The sequence below is a fragment of the Pseudonaja textilis genome, chromosome 16 (genome assembly GCF_049901715.1).
Source record: "Pseudonaja textilis isolate UNSWEBS1 chromosome 16, rPseTex1.2, whole genome shotgun sequence".
NCBI lineage: Eukaryota > Metazoa > Chordata > Lepidosauria > Squamata > Elapidae > Pseudonaja > Pseudonaja textilis.
This window is the reverse complement of record NC_142005.1, coordinates 1,314,740-1,331,085: the sequence shown is the minus strand read 5'-3', so window position 1 is coordinate 1,331,085 and position 16,346 is coordinate 1,314,740. Positions and strand designations below refer to the sequence as shown.

Here is a 16,346-nt window from a genome sequence, read left to right as displayed (position 1 = left end):
TTTTTTAAAAAAGCAAACCACTTGCTGCAACTGGCTGATTCTCCCGAATAGCCTCGCAGCCTTTCTCTGGGCTCGCTTCAGCTCTGTCCTCCTCAGATCCGTGAGGGAGGCAGCTGTTCCTCATCCGAGGGGGATCGGCTACCTATCAGACCCACTGCCCTGCCCCTGGGGGAGGCTGACTCTGAGGGTGAGGAGGAACAGCCGACAGGGAGTGGGAGTGTGGGCTCCGGAGGTGGTGGAGGAGGCTGGGGAAGGGCAGAGGCCGGCTGGACAGGCAGAGGAGGACCCAGGCCCATCCCCTCTCCATCCTAGGGCACGCAGGGAGGAGAGGATCAGGGAAAAGTGAGGTCTACTCAGGAGGAGAGGGCCTTGATCCTCCTCGTGGCTTGCAGCTGGGAGCTAGGAATATAAGTTTGTAACTGCGTAGTCAGAATTGCTGGAGTCAAAGTTTAGTGTTTCCTTTGAAAGAGGTTTATCTTTGTTGGTAGATAAACTTATCTTTGAGTCCCATGGACTCTCCCCGTTATCTTCCTGGAATGTATGATTAATTATCTTGGTTTGTGTTTTGGTTTTCTTTTGGCCTCATTATTTACTTTTGTGACTTTAAACTGTGCCTAATAAAACAGTGAAGTTACGTTGAAGGCATTGCCAGACTTTAATGTATGTTTTGGGGTTATTTTGAGAGACTACGGGTCATCACACCCACTGCCTGTCAGAAGCCAATCACACACACACACACACCCGCTCTGTGAAGGCAGCCAGCTCTCCGTCTGGTCAGATGCCCGAGGGGCTTGGGACAGACTTGTCCTCAGTCCCTGGCCTCTCCAGACATTGCCAAAGGAGACAACACCTGCCATCCCTGTCAGACAGTCTCCGGTCCAACTTCTCCTCTTCCTCCTCCAAACCAGGACCCTGTTCATTACCAAGGCTTCCGAGACTGTAATTAAGCACATGCTCAGTTAAAACAATTCCTGTTTTATTTCAACTCTGGGGATTACGTTCATTCCCAGCCCGTAATGAGTCCCAAACAGTCCCTCGAGATAAGCACCCACCTTTCTCTCCTTGGAATTGCTGCCAACAACTAGAGTGCCAGATGAATTATAAAAAACTGACCAAAGTACAAAATCCACACAGAGCTTCAAGGATTAATCCGAACAGAGCGAATGACTTTGCTTCCTGCAAAGGTTTTCCTACCTTTGCCTGTCCTTTATACCTTCTGGGAGGGGCAGTCACCTCCCAGCCTTACTCCCAAGTCGCCCCTTTTGTCTCAGCTGCTCTGGCCTTCTAGCAGCTCTGTGCAAAAGCGCACTGGGAACAGGCTCCCCTTGTTCCTCGGCCTCACCGCTGCCAGACTCCGGAGGCTCCAGAGTCAGCACCCCACTCCCAGGTGGCCCTGGCCCCATCTCCGCATCGGAGGCAGGACCCTCGTCCGAGTCCTCCCCAGACTCCCGGACTGGTCCCCGTTCTTCCCCACTGTCCAATTCCGCTGCTGTCTGCACCGGCTGCCGGCGAACCACAACAGGCCCCGATGGGACCATGAGATCACCTGTTCCCCATGGATGATCCGTTCTGTGTGTCAGGATCGTCTGGTACAAAACTGTCTGCAAAAGCTGCGGGGATCCCAGCAGGATTCACCTTCCCGGAGGCTCAAGGAAAGCCTCCGGAGCGTGGGGAGGGCAAAAACGCCCCCCCCCTCCCCACCATGGTGCAGGAGGCCGGCTAAGCCACACCCACCGTGGCCACGCCCACCCAGCAACCAAGCAGAGGACCCATTGCTAAAATGTTGGAAGCCCACCCCGGAACCCGAGGTAGGAGCAGTTTTCTCTTCCTGCCCCAAACACCCCACTGTGCCTCCCCAGATATCGACGAGTGTGCCCGAGATCTTGACCTCTGCCAGCCGCACGGGGTGTGCGAGAACACCGAGGGCTCCTTCGTGTGCATATGCGAGGAAGGATTCACGCTCGCCAAAGACCGGCAGAGCTGCGAAGGTAAAGCGGAGAGCGCGAAGGGGCGGGGGTGTGTGTGTGAGGTGGGGACACCGCCGGAGGTGAATTCCCGACAACGGAGTTGAACCTTTCCCCTGGCAGAGCTGCCCCACCATAAGAAGGAGTGTTACCTGAACTTCGATGACAGCGTGTTTTGCGACAGCGTGCTAGCCACCAACGTGTCTCGCCAGGAGTGCTGCTGCTCCCTGGGGGCCGGCTGGGGAGACCACTGCGAGATCTACCCGTGTCCCGTTCTCAACTCGAGTAAGTTGGGCATCTCCTGGGTCCGATTCTCAGTAAATTTGAAAATTATCCTTGTATTATTGTACTAGCTGGATACCGGTGCTTCGCTACGAAACTATGTGGTTGGGCTTAGTTTTTGGGGGAGGAAAATAAGGGGGGGGGGGAATTCTGCCTCTGTCTACTAGCATCCATCAGTATTCACCTGACTAGCGTCCTGTCAGTTGAGGGCTGTTTGGAAACTGAAAGAGTATTTGCTCTATGAACAAGGAGACAGCAAGGAGCCTGGGCATGGCTTAGCTCAACTGTCCTGTACTAAAGCTGTTTGGTGCTGTGAAACTAAAACGGAAACTGAAACTCCTCTCCTCTGCTTGTGTTTTGCATTTGGAAGAGATTTCTTTCCAGGCGGGGAGGGGGAGTAGAACTCCTTAGCATCAGAACACGTGAATAATAATAATTATTATTATAATATAGGAAATACTCTAAATGCTCTGATGGTCATTTCGAAGAATCCTTTCTTAGTGAGCACCTAGAAGCCAAGAGGAACATAGGTGCCAGATTTCAAGTTTGTAGGCTTTACAGTTCTGGAGATGTTGTGATGATGCGTGAGGGGCCTTTCGCTTTCATATATAGAGAAGATTAAAAAAAGAAAAGAAAATCATCCTTGTTCCAAACTCAGCTTGAGACAGAATGAGAGAATAACAGTTGGAAGGGACCTTTGAAGGTCTTCTAGTCCAACCCTCTCATCAGGCAGGAAGCCTGATACTATTTCAGACAAATGGCTGTCCAATCTCTTCTTAAAAACCTCCAATGTCCGAGCATCCGTAACTCCTCAAGAGCTGTGGTGGCACAGTGGCTATCAATCCGAATGGAGCTGGAAGGGACCTTGGAGGTCTTCTAGTCCAGCCCCATGCTCAAGCAGGAGTTCCTATACTATTCCAGAATCGTGAGTTGACCTTCCGCTGTCTCTTCTTCCTTCCCTGGACCAGTTGAGTTCCACACTCTGTGCCCAGATGGCAAAGGATTCATCCTGGATGAGACCATCCTGAACTACGGCATCCCAACGCATCGAGGTGAATTTTGGGGGCGCTCGGCCCTGAAGGACGGAGGAGGGAGGCCTTGTGAGGCGGCCTTGGTGGGAGCAGAGGGGGGGCAGCGTCTACTCGCCCCCCTCCGGGGAAGCCGGACAAAGGGGAGCAGCTCTGGGCCTGGAGGTGCTTCTGGTCTTCTCGGCGTGGCCATCAAAGCAGGATGTGGGGATGGTTACATCTCGGGGTTGGCCATAAGACCCTGTGGCATTTTGTTTAATGGCCTTCTCTTTCTCCTTCATCTCTTTCTCCTTCTTCTCTTTCTCCTTCTTCTCTTTCTCCTTCTACTCCTCTTCCTTCTCCTTCCATTCTTCCTTTTCACCTCTGGCATCACTTTCTTCTTCTTTTCTTCCTTTCCTTCTTCTCTTCCTCCTCCATCTCCTTTCCCTTCTTCCTTCTCCTCTTTTCTCGTTTTCCTTCTCTTCATCTCTCTTGTCTTTTTTCTTCCCTTCTTCCCTTCCTCCTTCTTTATCTCCTTTCACGTATGTCTTCTCCTTCTCTTTTCTTGTTTTCCATTTCTTTGTCTCTTTTTCCTCCTTCTCCACCTTCATATGTTTTCTTCCCTCCCTCTTTTCTCCTTTTCCTCCTCCTCCTCTTCCTGCTCCTTCTTCACCTTCTTGGTTTCCATCTCTTCATCTCTCTTCTTCTTCCTTCTCAACCCCTGTCTTTTTTCTTCTCTTCTTCACTTCCTCCTTCTCTTCCTTCTTTATCTCCTTTCTTGTCTGTCTTCTCTTGTTCTGTTGTTGTCCTCATCTCTTTGTCTTTTTCCTCCTTTTCCACTATCTTTTTCCTTCTTCCTTTCCTCCTCCTCCTCCTCCACCTCCTCCTGTCCTCCTTTTCCTGTTCCTGCTCCTATCTCACTCCTTCTTCATTCCTTTCTTTTCTTCCTCCCCTGCTTTCCATCTCTTCCTCTTTCTTGTTCCCTCTCCTCTCCAGACATTGACGAATGCAGCCTGTTTGGCGAAGAGATCTGCAAGGAAGGGAAGTGTGTAAACACCCAGCCGGGCTACGAGTGTTACTGCAAGCAAGGCTTCTACTACGATGCCAACCTCTTGGAGTGTGTCGGTAGGAAGGGAAGCCCAGAACGGGAAGTAATTTTGACCTCTGAGTAGCAACAGAGGAAGAGTCAGGCCATCAGAGCTGACTTGCCATTGTCAGGGTTCCGGCGATTGCCCTCATTAAATCATGAGGCTCGAACCAAGCTTAAAAAAATTCAAAAGATTTATTAGGAGCAAATGAAGCCAACTCTGGCATACATAATTTACAGTCACCTGTGACTGTGTTTCTTCCCTCCCTCCTGGGCGTATCATAAATCAGATTCTCCAATGAAGCACCTTCATGGGCCGGGTGTCATCCATCACATTCTCCAATGAAGGATTTTCATGGGCAGAAGATCCGGTAGCCCAGCTACAATCTTTGTAGATAAGGGTGGAATGTACTTCTGATTTTAAATTGCCGTGATGCTCCTTCAGATTCTCCCTTGTTTATGGCAACTCAAAAACAGGCTTAGGAATGCTTTACGAGTTGCCAGCCATTCAGAAATGGGGAGGGGGGGGATTAGTAGATACCTAGGGAGAGGCATGCTGAGGAACACATGTGAGCCTCCTGTGGCCTGAGAAAGTTGCAATGGTTGTTAAATATGAAAACTGGTTATAATTCACATTTTTCAGTGCTGTTGTATCTCTGAAGGGCCACTAAATTGAATGGTTATAAGTTGAGGATCACCTGTAATTATAAAGGAGAAAGATGCTGTAATTCTAATTTGAGGCTTTGTGAATTAGCATTTGGGATCCCGGGCTTTTCTGTCAATCTGGAGACTCCTGGCTGTGAGTTCCTACTCTCTCTCTTCTGTCCTAGACGTGGATGAGTGTTTGGACGAGTCCAACTGTGTGAATGGACGCTGCGAGAACACTCGGGGCAGTTTCCACTGTGCCTGCCCAGCCTCCACCACGTACGATCCGGCCCAGAAAAAGTGCATCCCAACCAGCAAAATTGGTGAGCGCTTGCTAAATGTTTTTAAGGGTGTATTTCTCAACTTTGGACACTTTAAGATGAGTGGACTTCAATTCCCAGAGTTCCCCACTCAGTATTTTGGTATTTTTTCCTCCCTTTTTTCCTGTCACTTTTCCTTCCTTCCTTCCTTCCTTCCTTTCCTTCATTTCTTTCATGCATCCTTCTATTCTCCTTCCCCTTCCTTGCTTCTTTCCTTTACCTTTTTCCTTTCTTTCTTTCCTTCCTTCATTTCTTCCATGCATCCATCTATTCTCCTTCCTCTTCCTTTCTTCCTTCCATCCTCCTTCCTTCCTTTTTCTTTCCTTCCTTCCTTCCTTCCTTCCTTCCTTCCTTCCTTCCTTCTTTTTTTCTTTCCTTCTTTCCTTCCTTCCTTTTCCTTCATTTTTCATGCATCCATCTATCCTCCTTCCCCCTTCCTTCCTTTTCCTTCCTCCCTCCCTTCCTCCTTCCTTCCTTCCTCTCTCTCTCTCTCTCTTTTCCTTCCTTCCTTCCTTCCTTCCTTCCTTCCTTCCATCCTTCCTTCCTTCCTTCCTTCCATCCTTCCTTCCTTCCTTCCTTCCTTCCTTCCTTCCTTCTTTTTTCTTTCCTTCTTTCCTTCCTTCCTTTTCCTTCATTTTTTTCATGCATCCATCTATCCTCCTTCCCCTTCCTTCCTTTTCCTTCCTCCCTCCCTCCTCCCTTCCTTCCTTCCTTCCTTCCTTCTTTTTTCTTTCCTTCTTTCCTTCCTTCCTTTTCCTTCATTTTTCATGCATCCATCTATCCTCCTTCCCCTTCCTTCCTTTTCCTTCCTCCCTCCCTTCCTTCCTTCCTTCCTTCCTTTCTTTTTCTTTCCTTCTTTCCTTCCTTTCTTTTCCTTCATTTTTTCATGCATCCATCTATCCTCCTTCCCCTTCCTTCCTTTTCCTTCCTCCCTCCCTCCCTTCCTTCCTTCCTTCCTTCCTTCTTTTTCTTTCCTTCTTTCCTTCCTTCCTTTTCCTTCATTTTTCATGCATCCATCTATCCTCCTTCCCCTTCCTTCCTTTCCTTCCTCCCTCCCTCCCTCCCTTCCTTCCTTCCTTCCTTCCTTCTTTTTTTCTTTCCTTCTTTCCTTCCTTCCTTTTCCTTCATTTTTTCATGCATCCATCTATCCTCCTTCCCCTTCCTTCCTTTTCCTTCCTCCCTCCCTTCCTTCCTTCCTTCCTTCCTTCTTTTTCTTTCCTTCTTTCCTTCCTTTCTTTTCCTTCATTTTTCATGCATCCATCTATCCTCCTTCCCCTTCCTTCCTTTTCCTTCCTCCCTCCCTCCCTTCCTTCCTTCCTTCCTTCCTTCTTTTTCTTTCCTTCTTTCCTTCCTTCCTTTTCCTTCATTTTTTCATGCATCCATCTATCCTCCCTCCCTCCCTTCCTTCCTTCCTTCCTTCCTTCCTTCCTTCCTTCCTTCTTTTTCTTTCCTACTTTCCTTCCTTCCTTTTCCTTCATTTTTTCATGCATCCATCTATCCTCCTTCCCCTTCCTTCCTTTTCCTTCCTCCCTCCCTTCCTCCCTTCCTTCCTTCCTCTCTCTCTCTCTCTCTCTTTCCTTCCTTCCTTCCTTCCTTCCTTCCTTCTTTTTCTTTCCTTCTTTCCTTCCTTCCTTTTCCTTCATTTTTTTTCATGCATCCATCTATCCTCCTTCCCCTTCCTTCCTTTTCCTTCCTCCCTCCCTCCCTCCCTTCCTTCCTTCCTTCCTTCCTTCCTTCCTTCTTTTTCTTTCCTTCTTTCCTTCCTTCCTTTTCCTTCATTTTTTTTCATGCATCCATCTATCCTCCTTCCCCTTCCTTCCTTTTCCTTCCTCCCTCCCTCCCTTCCTTCCTTCCTTCCTTCCTTCCTTCTTTTTCTTTCCTTCTTTCCTTCCTTCCTTTTCCTTCATTTTTCATGCATCCATCTATCCTCCTTCCCCTTCCTTCCTTTTCCTTCCTCCCTCCCTTCCTTCCTTCCTTCCTTCCTTTCTTTTTCTTTCCTTCTTTCCTTCCTTTCTTTTCCTTCATTTTTTTCATGCATCCATCTATCCTCCTTCCCCTTCCTTCCTTTTCCTTCCTCCCTCCCTCCCTTCCTTCCTTCCTTCCTTCCTTCCTTCTTTTTCTTTCCTTCTTTCCTTCCTTCCTTTTCCTTCATTTTTCATGCATCCATCTATCCTCCTTCCCCTTCCTTCCTTTTCCTTCCTCCCTCCCTCCCTCCCTTCCTTCCTTCCTTCCTTCCTTCTTTTTCTTTCCTTCTTTCCTTCCTTCCTTTTCCTTCATTTTTCATGCATCCATCTATCCTCCTTCCCCTTCCTTCCTTTTCCTTCCTCCCTCCCTTCCTCCCTTCCTCTCTCTCTCTCTCTCTTTTCTTTCCTTCCTTCCTTCCTTCCTTCCTTCCTTCCTTCCTTCCATCCTTCCTTCCTTCCTTCCTTCCTTCCTTCTTTTTCTTTCCTTCTTTCCTTCCTTCCTTTTCCTTCATTTTTTTCATGCATCCATCTATCCTCCTTCCCCTTCCTTCCTTTTCCTTCCTCCCTCCCTCCCTCCTTCCTTCCTTCCTTCCTTCCTTCCTTCTTTTTCTTTCCTTCTTTCCTTCCTTCCTTTTCCTTCATTTTTCATGCATCCATCTATCCTCCCTCCTCCCTTCCTTCCTTCCTTCCTTCCTTCCTTCCTTCCTTCCTTCCTTCCTTCCTTCTTTTTCTTTCCTTCTTTCCTTCCTTCCTTTTCCTTCATTTTTTCATGCATCCATCTATCCTCCTTCCCCTTCCTTCCTTTTCCTTCCTCCCTCCCTTCCTCCCTTCCTCTCTCTCTCTCTCTCTTTCTTTCCTTCCTTCCTTCCTTCCTTCCTTCCTTCCTTCCTTCCATCCTTCCTTCCTTCCTTCCTTCCTTCCTTCCTTCCTTCCTTCCTTCCTTCCTTCTTTTTCTTTCCTTCTTTCCTTCCTTCCTTTTCCTTCATTTTTCATGCATCCATCTATCCTCCTTCCCCTTCCTTCCTTTTCCTTCCTCCCTCCCTTCTCCTTCCTCTCTCTCTCTCTCTCTTTCTTTCCTTCCTTCCTTCCTTCCTTCCTTCCTTCCTTCCATCCTTCCTTCCTTCCTTCCTTCCTTCCTTCCTTCCTTCTTTTTCTTTCCTTCTTTCCTTCCTTCCTTTTCCTTCATTTTTCATGCATCCATCTATCCTCCTTCCCCTTCCTTCCTTTTCCTTCCTCTCCTCCTCCCTCCCTTCCTTCCTTCCTTCCTTCCTTCTTTTTTCTTTCCTTCTTTCCTTCCTTCCTTTTCCTTCATTTTTCATGCATCCATCTATCCTCCCTCCTCCTTCCTTCCTTCCTTCCTTCCTTCCTTCCTTCCTTCCTTCCTTCTTTTTCTTTCCTTCTTTCCTTCCTTCCTTTTCCTTCATTTTTCATGCATCCATCTATCCTCCTTCCCCTTCCTTCCTTTTCCTTCCTCCTCCCTTCCTCCCTTCCCTCTCTCTCTCTCTCTCTTTCTTTCCTTCCTTCCTTCCTTCCTTCCTTCCTTCCTTCCTTCCTTCCATCCTTCCTCCCTCCCTCCTTCCTTCCTTCCTTCCTTCCTTCTTTTTCTTTCCTTCTTTCCTTCCTTCCTTTTCCTTCATTTTTTCATGCATCCATCTATCCTCCTTCCCCTTCCTTCCTTTTCCTTCCTCCCTCCTTCCTTCCTTCCTTCCTTCCTTTCTTTTTTCTTTCCTTCTTTCCTTCCTTTCTTTTCCTTCATTTTTTTCATGCATCCATCTATCCTCCTTCCCCTTCCTTCCTTTTCCTTCCTCCCTCCCTCCCTTCCTTCCTTCCTTCCTTCCTTCCTTCTTTTTCTTTCCTTCTTTCCTTCCTTCCTTTTCCTTCATTTTTCATGCATCCATCTATCCTCCTTCCCCTTCCTTCCTTTTCCTTCCTCCCTCCCTCCCTCCCTTCCTTCCTTCCTTCCTTCCTTCTTTTTCTTTCCTTCTTTCCTTCCTTCCTTTTCCTTCATTTTTCATGCATCCATCTATCCTCCTTCCCCTTCCTTCCTTTTCCTTCCTCCCTCCCTTCCTCCCTTCCTCTCTCTCTCTCTCTCTTTCTTTCCTTCCTTCCTTCCTTCCTTCCTTCCTTCCTTCCTTCCATCCTTCCTTCCTTCCTTCCTTCCTTCCTTCTTTTTCTTTCCTTCTTTCCTTCCTTCCTTTTCCTTCATTTTTTTCATGCATCCATCTATCCTCCTTCCCCTTCCTTCCTTTTCCTTCCTCCTCCCTCCCTCCCTTCCTTCCTTCCTTCCTTCCTTCTTTTTCTTTCCTTCTTTCCTTCCTTCCTTTTCCTTCATTTTTCATGCATCCATCTATCCTCCTCCCTCCCTTCCTTCCTTCCTTCCTTCCTTCCTTCCTTCCTTCCTTCCTTCCTTCCTTCTTTTTCTTTCCTTCTTTCCTTCCTTCCTTTTCCTTCATTTTTTTCATGCATCCATCTATCCTCCTTCCCCTTCCTTCCTTTTCCTTCCTCCCTCCCTTCCTCCTTCCTCTCTCTCTCTCTCTCTTTCTTTCCTTCCTTCCTTCCTTCCTTCCTTCCTTCCTTCCTTCCATCCTTCCTTCCTTCCTTCCTTCCTTCCTTCCTTCCTTCCTTCCTTCTTTTTCTTTCCTTCTTTCCTTCCTTCCTTTTCCTTCATTTTTCATGCATCCATCTATCCTCCTTCCCTTCCTTCCTTTTCCTTCCTCCCTCCCTCCCTCCCTTCCTTCCTTCCTTCCTTCCTTCTTTTTCTTTCCTTCTTTCCTTCCTTCCTTTTCCTTCATTTTTCATGCATCCATCTATCCTCCTTCCCCTTCCTTCCTTTTCCTTCCTCCCTCCCTTCCTCCCTTCCTCTCTCTCTCTCTCTCTTTCTTTCCTTCCTTCCTTCCTTCCTTCCTTCCTTCCTTCCATCCTTCCTTCCTTCCTTCCTTCCTTCCTTCCTTCCTTCCTTCTTTTTCTTTCCTTCTTTCCTTCCTTCCTTTTCCTTCATTTTTTTCATGCATCCATCTATCCTCCTTCCCCTTCCTTCCTTTTCCTTCCTCCCTCCCTTCCTTCCTTCCTTCCTTCCTTCCTTCCTTCTTTTTCTTTCCTTCTTTCCTTCCTTCCTTTTCCTTCATTTTTTCATGCATCCATCTATCCTCCTTCCCCTTCCTTCCTTTTCCTTCCTCCCTCCTTCCTTCCTTCCTTCCTTCCTTCCTTCCTTCTTTTTTCTTTCCTTCTTTCCTTCCTTCCTTTTCCTTCATTTTTCATGCATCCATCTATCCTCCTTCCCCTTCCTTCCTTTTCCTTCCTCCCTCCCTCCCTCCCTTCCTTCCTTCCTTCCTTCCTTCTTTTTCTTTCCTTCTTTCCTTCCTTCCTTTTCCTTCATTTTTCATGCATCCATCTATCCTCCCTCCCTCCCTTCCTTCCTTCCTTCCTTCCTTCCTTCCTTCCTTCCTTCCTTCCTTCCTTCTTTTTCTTTCCTTCTTTCCTTCCTTCCTTTTCCTTCATTTTTTCATGCATCCATCTATCCTCCTTCCCCTTCCTTCCTTTTCCTTCCTCCCTCCCTTCCTCCCTTCCTCTCTCTCTCTCTCTCTCTTTCCTTCCTTCCTTCCTTCCTTCCTTCCTTCCTTCCTTCCATCCTTCCTCCCTCCTCCCTTCCTTCCTTCCTTCCTTCCTTCCTTCTTTTTCTTTCCTTCTTTCCTTCCTTCCTTTTCCTTCATTTTTCATGCATCCATCTATCCTCCTTCCCCTTCCTTCCTTTTCCTTCCTCCCTCCCTTCCTTCCTTCCTTCCTTCCTTTCTTTTTCTTTCCTTCTTTCCTTCCTTTCTTTTCCTTCATTTTTCATGCATCCATCTATCCTCCTTCCCCTTCCTTCCTTTTCCTTCCTCCCTCCCTTCCTCCCTTCCTTCCTTCCTCTCTCTCTCTCTCTCTCTTCTTCCTTCCTTCCTTCCTTCCTTCCTTCCTTCCTTCCTTCCTTCCTTCCATCCATCTGATTTAACAGATTAACAGAGTTGGAAGGGACGTTGTAGGTCATCTAGTCCAACCCGCCGCCCAAGCAGGGGACCCTACACCATTTCTGACAGATGGCAGTCCAGTCTCTTCCCTCCCTCCTTTCTCTCTTCTTTCCCTTCCTTTTTTTACAAAAGTTGGGTTGCCTAAAACCGAAGCCACGGTCCCCAGATCTCGCCCTGTTGAATTTCTATCCCATCGCCCCCGTTTCTCTTCTCTTCTCCTCCCCATCCTCCCACCCCCGGCTGCAGACAAAGTGACCGATCGACGGGACGTCTGCTGGCAACTCCGGGGCGAGGATGGGATGTGTTCATCGCCGTTCGGTGGCCAACAGCTGACGTACGAGGAGTGCTGCTGCCGCCATGGCAAAGGGTGGGGTTACCAGTGCCACGCCTGCCCACCACGCAGCCCAGGTAACGGGGGGCGTTCCCGGAAGACTGGCACCTCGCCTGTCCTTTTGGCACTGGATCTGTATTTCAACGACAGCATGGGAAATCCTCCCAAGGTGGGCTGATTCGGAAGGTTGAAATTCTAGCCAAATCTTTTCCGAAATGAGCGTTTACATTTGGGAGCTGAAGATCTTTAGAGCATGTGCAGAGGTCCCGTACCTTTCTTGCACAATTAGGGAAGGTGCATTTGCAGGAAAGTTCAAACTGCAGCATCCTTCTTTGTGCCTGAGGGCTTGTTTGAGACCGTTTGAGCCAGTTTGCGTTAGTGGTTAAGGCACCAGGCTAGAAACCAGGAGACTGTGAGTTCTAGTCCCGCCTTAGCCATGAAAGCCAGCTGGGTGACTTTGGGCCAATCACCAGGAGACGGTGAGTTCTAGTCCCGCCTTAGGCAGGAAAGCCGATTGGGTGACTTTGGGCCAATCACCAGGAGACGGTGAGTTCTAGTCCCGCCTTAGGCAGGAAAGCCCATTGGGTGACTGGGCCAATTGCTAGGAGACGGAGAGTTCTAGCCCGCCTTAGGCATGAAAGCCAACTGAGTGACTTTCGGCCAATCACCAGGAAACGGTGAGTTCTAGTCCCGCCCTAGGCAGGAAAGCCGATTGGGTGACTTGGCAGTCTCTCAGCCCAACCTACCTCCCCGAGTTGTTGTTGTGGGGAAAATAAAAGGAAGAAGGAATTACAAATATATTCCGCACCCTGAATTATTTATGCAAATAATTGGGATACAAATATAATAAATCTTGTGGGCGCTCTCGCAAAATGGCTCCTCCGCTGCTGTGCCAGCTCAGGGCCGCTGCCCACCTCCGGAAGACCAGTGCCCGGGGACAAGATGATGACCATTTCTCTCTCCCCAGGTTCCAACTGCCAGTCTGGTCCGAGCGAAAGCAATTCCTTCTGGGACTTCAATACCCCGTTCGGGGAGGTGCATAAAGGTGAGCCCAAGTGGGGAGCAAAGCCCACCTGCACGGAGAGCATCCTTGACTGTGGAACTCCCTGACACAGGACGTCAGTAGGCCCAAGAGGCTCGATTGGGCAAAACGCCGAAGAGCACCTTGCAAATCGCGCTGGCTGGGTTTTTGCCCCGTTCTGTCCAGTGTCTGGGAGGTATCGGGGAAAGAGCACCACCCAGAGCTCAAGGGATTTGGTCCTCTAGGAGGGGGCCTTTAGCCTGAGCAAAGCGGCTCTTCTGATGTTCTGCCAGGCTGGGACCCCCCAGGGCTGTGGTGGCAGCTTCACCGGTGCAGCTGAGGGACCAGAAGCAGGAAGAGGAAGGTGGGGATTATGGGTGTGATTAGTCACGTAAGGTGGTCTGTCTACCTACCCACCCTCTTCTCTTCCTCCCTTTCCTTCCTCCCTTTCCTTCCTTCCTCCCTCCCTCCTCCCGTCCATCCCTTAATCCTTTCTCCCAGCTTCCTCTCTTCCTTCCTTTGATCTCTTAATCCTTCCTTCCTCCCTCCCTCCCTCTGTCTCTCCCTTCCTTCCTTCCATCCATCCATCTCTCAATCTTTCCTCCCCTCTCTACCTTCTTTCCTTCAAACTCCCCTTCCTTCCATCAATCTTCCAGTCCTCCCTCCCTCCCTCTCCCTTCTTTTTCATCCTCCCTCCCCTCTTTCCCTCCATCCTTCAATCCTTTCTCTTTCTTCCTTCGATTTCTAAATCCTTCCTTCCTCACCTCCCTCCATCCCTCCCTCCCATCCATCCATCTCTCAATCCTCCCTCCCCCTCCCTCCATTTCTTCAAACTCCCCTTCCTTCCTTCCATCTTTCAGTCCTCCCTCTCTCCCACTCTCTCCCTTCTTTTTCATCCTCTCTCCCCCTCCCTTCCTTCTTTTTTATCCTCCCCTCCCCCTCCCTTCCCTCCTTTGATCTCTTATTCCTTCATTACTTCTTTTCTTCCTCCCTCTCATCCCTCCCTCCCTCAATACTTCTTCCCCGCCTTCTTTCCTTCAGACTCCCCTTCCTTTTCTTCCTTCCTTCGTTCCTTCCATCCATCCATCTCTCGTGCCTTTCTTTCCTCACCCTCCCCACCTACCCTGCTCCCTCCCTCCCGTCGCACGTCCTCCCCTCTTTTGTTCAAAACTAGCAAAAAGCGCCATAAACTGAGCTCACGTGACCCCAGAAAGCCCCCACTGGCCATAAAGTTGAGCCATTTGCCAAGCACCCGAATGGTGGCCATGGGATTGTGGGTGTGTGCGCGTGTGCAGCCATCCTCGCTCCAGAACCAAATCCTAAGTAGCTTTCGGGAGGCCCATCATAACTTCGACCAGTCACTAAGTGAGAGGTCGTAAGTGGAGGACTAACCTATACCTGTTTTCTATGTTTGCCAGTGTTCTTTTTTTTCTTTTTTTCCTGGCTGAACTGAACGGCGGTTCTGCCTCTGGATGCAGGAAACATCTGGCTGCACGCTGGGAGCACACAGCGGGAGATTCCCTGCCTTTTGCAGATGTTTGGGCCTTTCTGATCACATCTGTTTCCTTTTGGCTAACAGAGGCCGACAGTTCTGAAGAGGATTCGGACGAATGCCGCTGCCTGAACGGACGCTGCGTCCGCACCCAGCAGGGTTCTGTGTGCGAATGTCCCACCGGCTTCCAGTTGGACAGCACTCGCACCCGCTGCCTGGGTAAGAGGGCTGGGTGGAAGGCTCCCCCGCTCCTGGGCCACCCTGAGATTCTCGGCCAGGTGAACCCTTGCGAGGATGTGGCAAGCGAGCGTTTACTTTCATGCTCTCAGGATTAGGTGGAGACTCTGGATTCAGTGCAGTCTATCTTAGGATGCCAGCAAACAGGCTCACCCTTTGTGGCACCCTGGTCATGGATGCATCAACTTACAATCACAATTCAGCCCAGAATTCCCATTGCTAAGTGAGACAGTTGTTAAGTGATTCTTGCCTCATTTTACCATCTTTCTTGCCACCATTGTTAAGTGAATCAGTGCAGTTAAGAAGATGGATGGATGGAAGGAAGGAAGGAAGGACGAAAGGAAGGAAAGATGGAAGGAAGGAAGGGAGGGAGGGAAGGAAAGACGGAAGGAAGGAAGGTAAATAGTAATAGCACTCAGACTTAGATACTTCTTCGCAGTGCTTCACAGCCCTCTCTGAGCAGTTTGTTAGAGTCAACCTCTGGCCCTTAACAATCTGGGTCCTCATTTTACCGACCTTGGAAGGACGGAAGGCTGAGTCAGCCTCGAGCCGATCAGGATCAAACTCCTGACTGTGGACAGAGTTTGCTTGCAATTTTGCATTCTAACTGGAAGGAAGGAAAATAGCAATAGCACTTAGACTTATATACCGCTTCCCAGTGCTTTCCAGCCCTCTCTCTAAGCGGTTTACAGAGCCAGCCTATGGCCCCCAACAATCTGGGTCCTCATTTGACCCATCTTGGAAAGCTAAGTCAATCTGGAGCCTGGTGAGATTCGAACTGCCAAACTACAGGTGCAGCCGGCAGTCATCAGAAGTTGCCTGCAGTACTGCACTGTAACCACTGCGCCACCCTGGACGCTGCAATGGTTGTAAGTGTGAAAAACGGTCCTAAGTCCCTTCCCCCACCCCCAGGGCCATCGTAACGGTCACTAAACAAAACGGTCGTAAGTTGAGGAGTACCTGTGAGCAGGATATTTTTTCTTTTTCTCCCCAAGGCCGAAAACGGAAGGAGCCTCCTTCGTCCGTCCTGTGACCTCTTCCTTCCTTTGTAGATATTGACGAGTGCCAGGAGCTCAACCAACGAGGCCGTCTGTGCAAAACCGAGCGTTGCGTGAACACCAGCGGTTCCTACTTCTGTACCTGCAAGTCCGGCTACTCGCGGTCCTGGCCACACGGAATCTGCGTTCCTCAACGATAGCGTGGCGTATCGACCACGGCGTGGAAAGTTGGGGGGGACACGTGTGGCCATCCTTGAGCGCCCTCCCCGGTCGTGGGGTGCTTCTCGCTGTCCACCATCGGAAAAACTGGACCTTGGCCTGAGAGCAGCTTTTTGGGGGGGTCTAAATTCCCCAAGGCAGTTCTCACTTTATTATATGAACCTTTAAAAAAAAAAAAGAAAGTTGTACCAGCTACTATGTGGGGCATTGAATTTTTTGCTATAGAATTTTATACCTATTTCCGTTTCTGTTCCTTTTTAACCCGCTGGATTTGTTAGGGTTTTGTGTTTTTTTTTTTTTTTAAACGGTTTGCACTTGTTTCTATAGGATTCAGAAATTTTAAAAAAAATTCTTTTGTACATAATAGACATTGCTGGAAGGAAAATAAAAAACGGAGACTTCAAAGTATTAAAAAAAAAAAGGAAATTGCCATACGGATTTGACGGTGTCTGATTTGCTCTCGGCGGCAGGAGAAAGGAAAGGCTTGATTACAACATGGTGTCAACTCATAAAATAGTTCTATGGTCTTTTTCGAGTTGCCAACAGAAAGGAACGGGGCAGCAGTGCAGCTGCTTGCAAACTGAAAGTGCATTCTACAAATGTTTTCAAAGATAGTAACTAGGTGACCGAAGTTTCTGCCGTGCAAAATTCTAACTGGAGAGCATGATTGATGACTCTGGGCTACGGAGGTGTCCCATTGGAGAATATGAATTAGGATACACCCAGGGGGAGAGGGAAAACCAGGGTCAAGGGTGACAGTGAAGATGTGTCTCAG

At 48.8% G+C, this 16,346-nt stretch overlaps 1 protein-coding gene across 2 annotated transcripts in view; it reads left to right on the top strand.

Moving 5' to 3' along the window:
* LTBP3 (latent transforming growth factor beta binding protein 3) overlaps positions 1-15,870 on the top strand; it is a 51,290-nt gene extending 35,420 nt beyond the window's left edge. For both annotated transcript variants that reach the window (XM_087913770.1, XM_087913772.1), the window contains 9 exons: positions 1,860-1,988; positions 2,088-2,249; positions 3,215-3,298; positions 4,250-4,378; positions 5,171-5,308; positions 11,520-11,681; positions 12,572-12,649; positions 14,205-14,336; positions 15,407-15,870. In XM_087913770.1, the coding sequence (XP_087769896.1) occupies positions 1,860-1,988; positions 2,088-2,249; positions 3,215-3,298; positions 4,250-4,378; positions 5,171-5,308; positions 11,520-11,681; positions 12,572-12,649; positions 14,205-14,336; positions 15,407-15,552 (1,160 nt within the window). In that variant the 3' untranslated portion in view covers positions 15,553-15,870. The remainder of the gene's footprint in view (positions 1-1,859; positions 1,989-2,087; positions 2,250-3,214; positions 3,299-4,249; positions 4,379-5,170; positions 5,309-11,519; positions 11,682-12,571; positions 12,650-14,204; positions 14,337-15,406) is intronic.
* Positions 15,871-16,346: the final 476 nt, after the last annotated feature.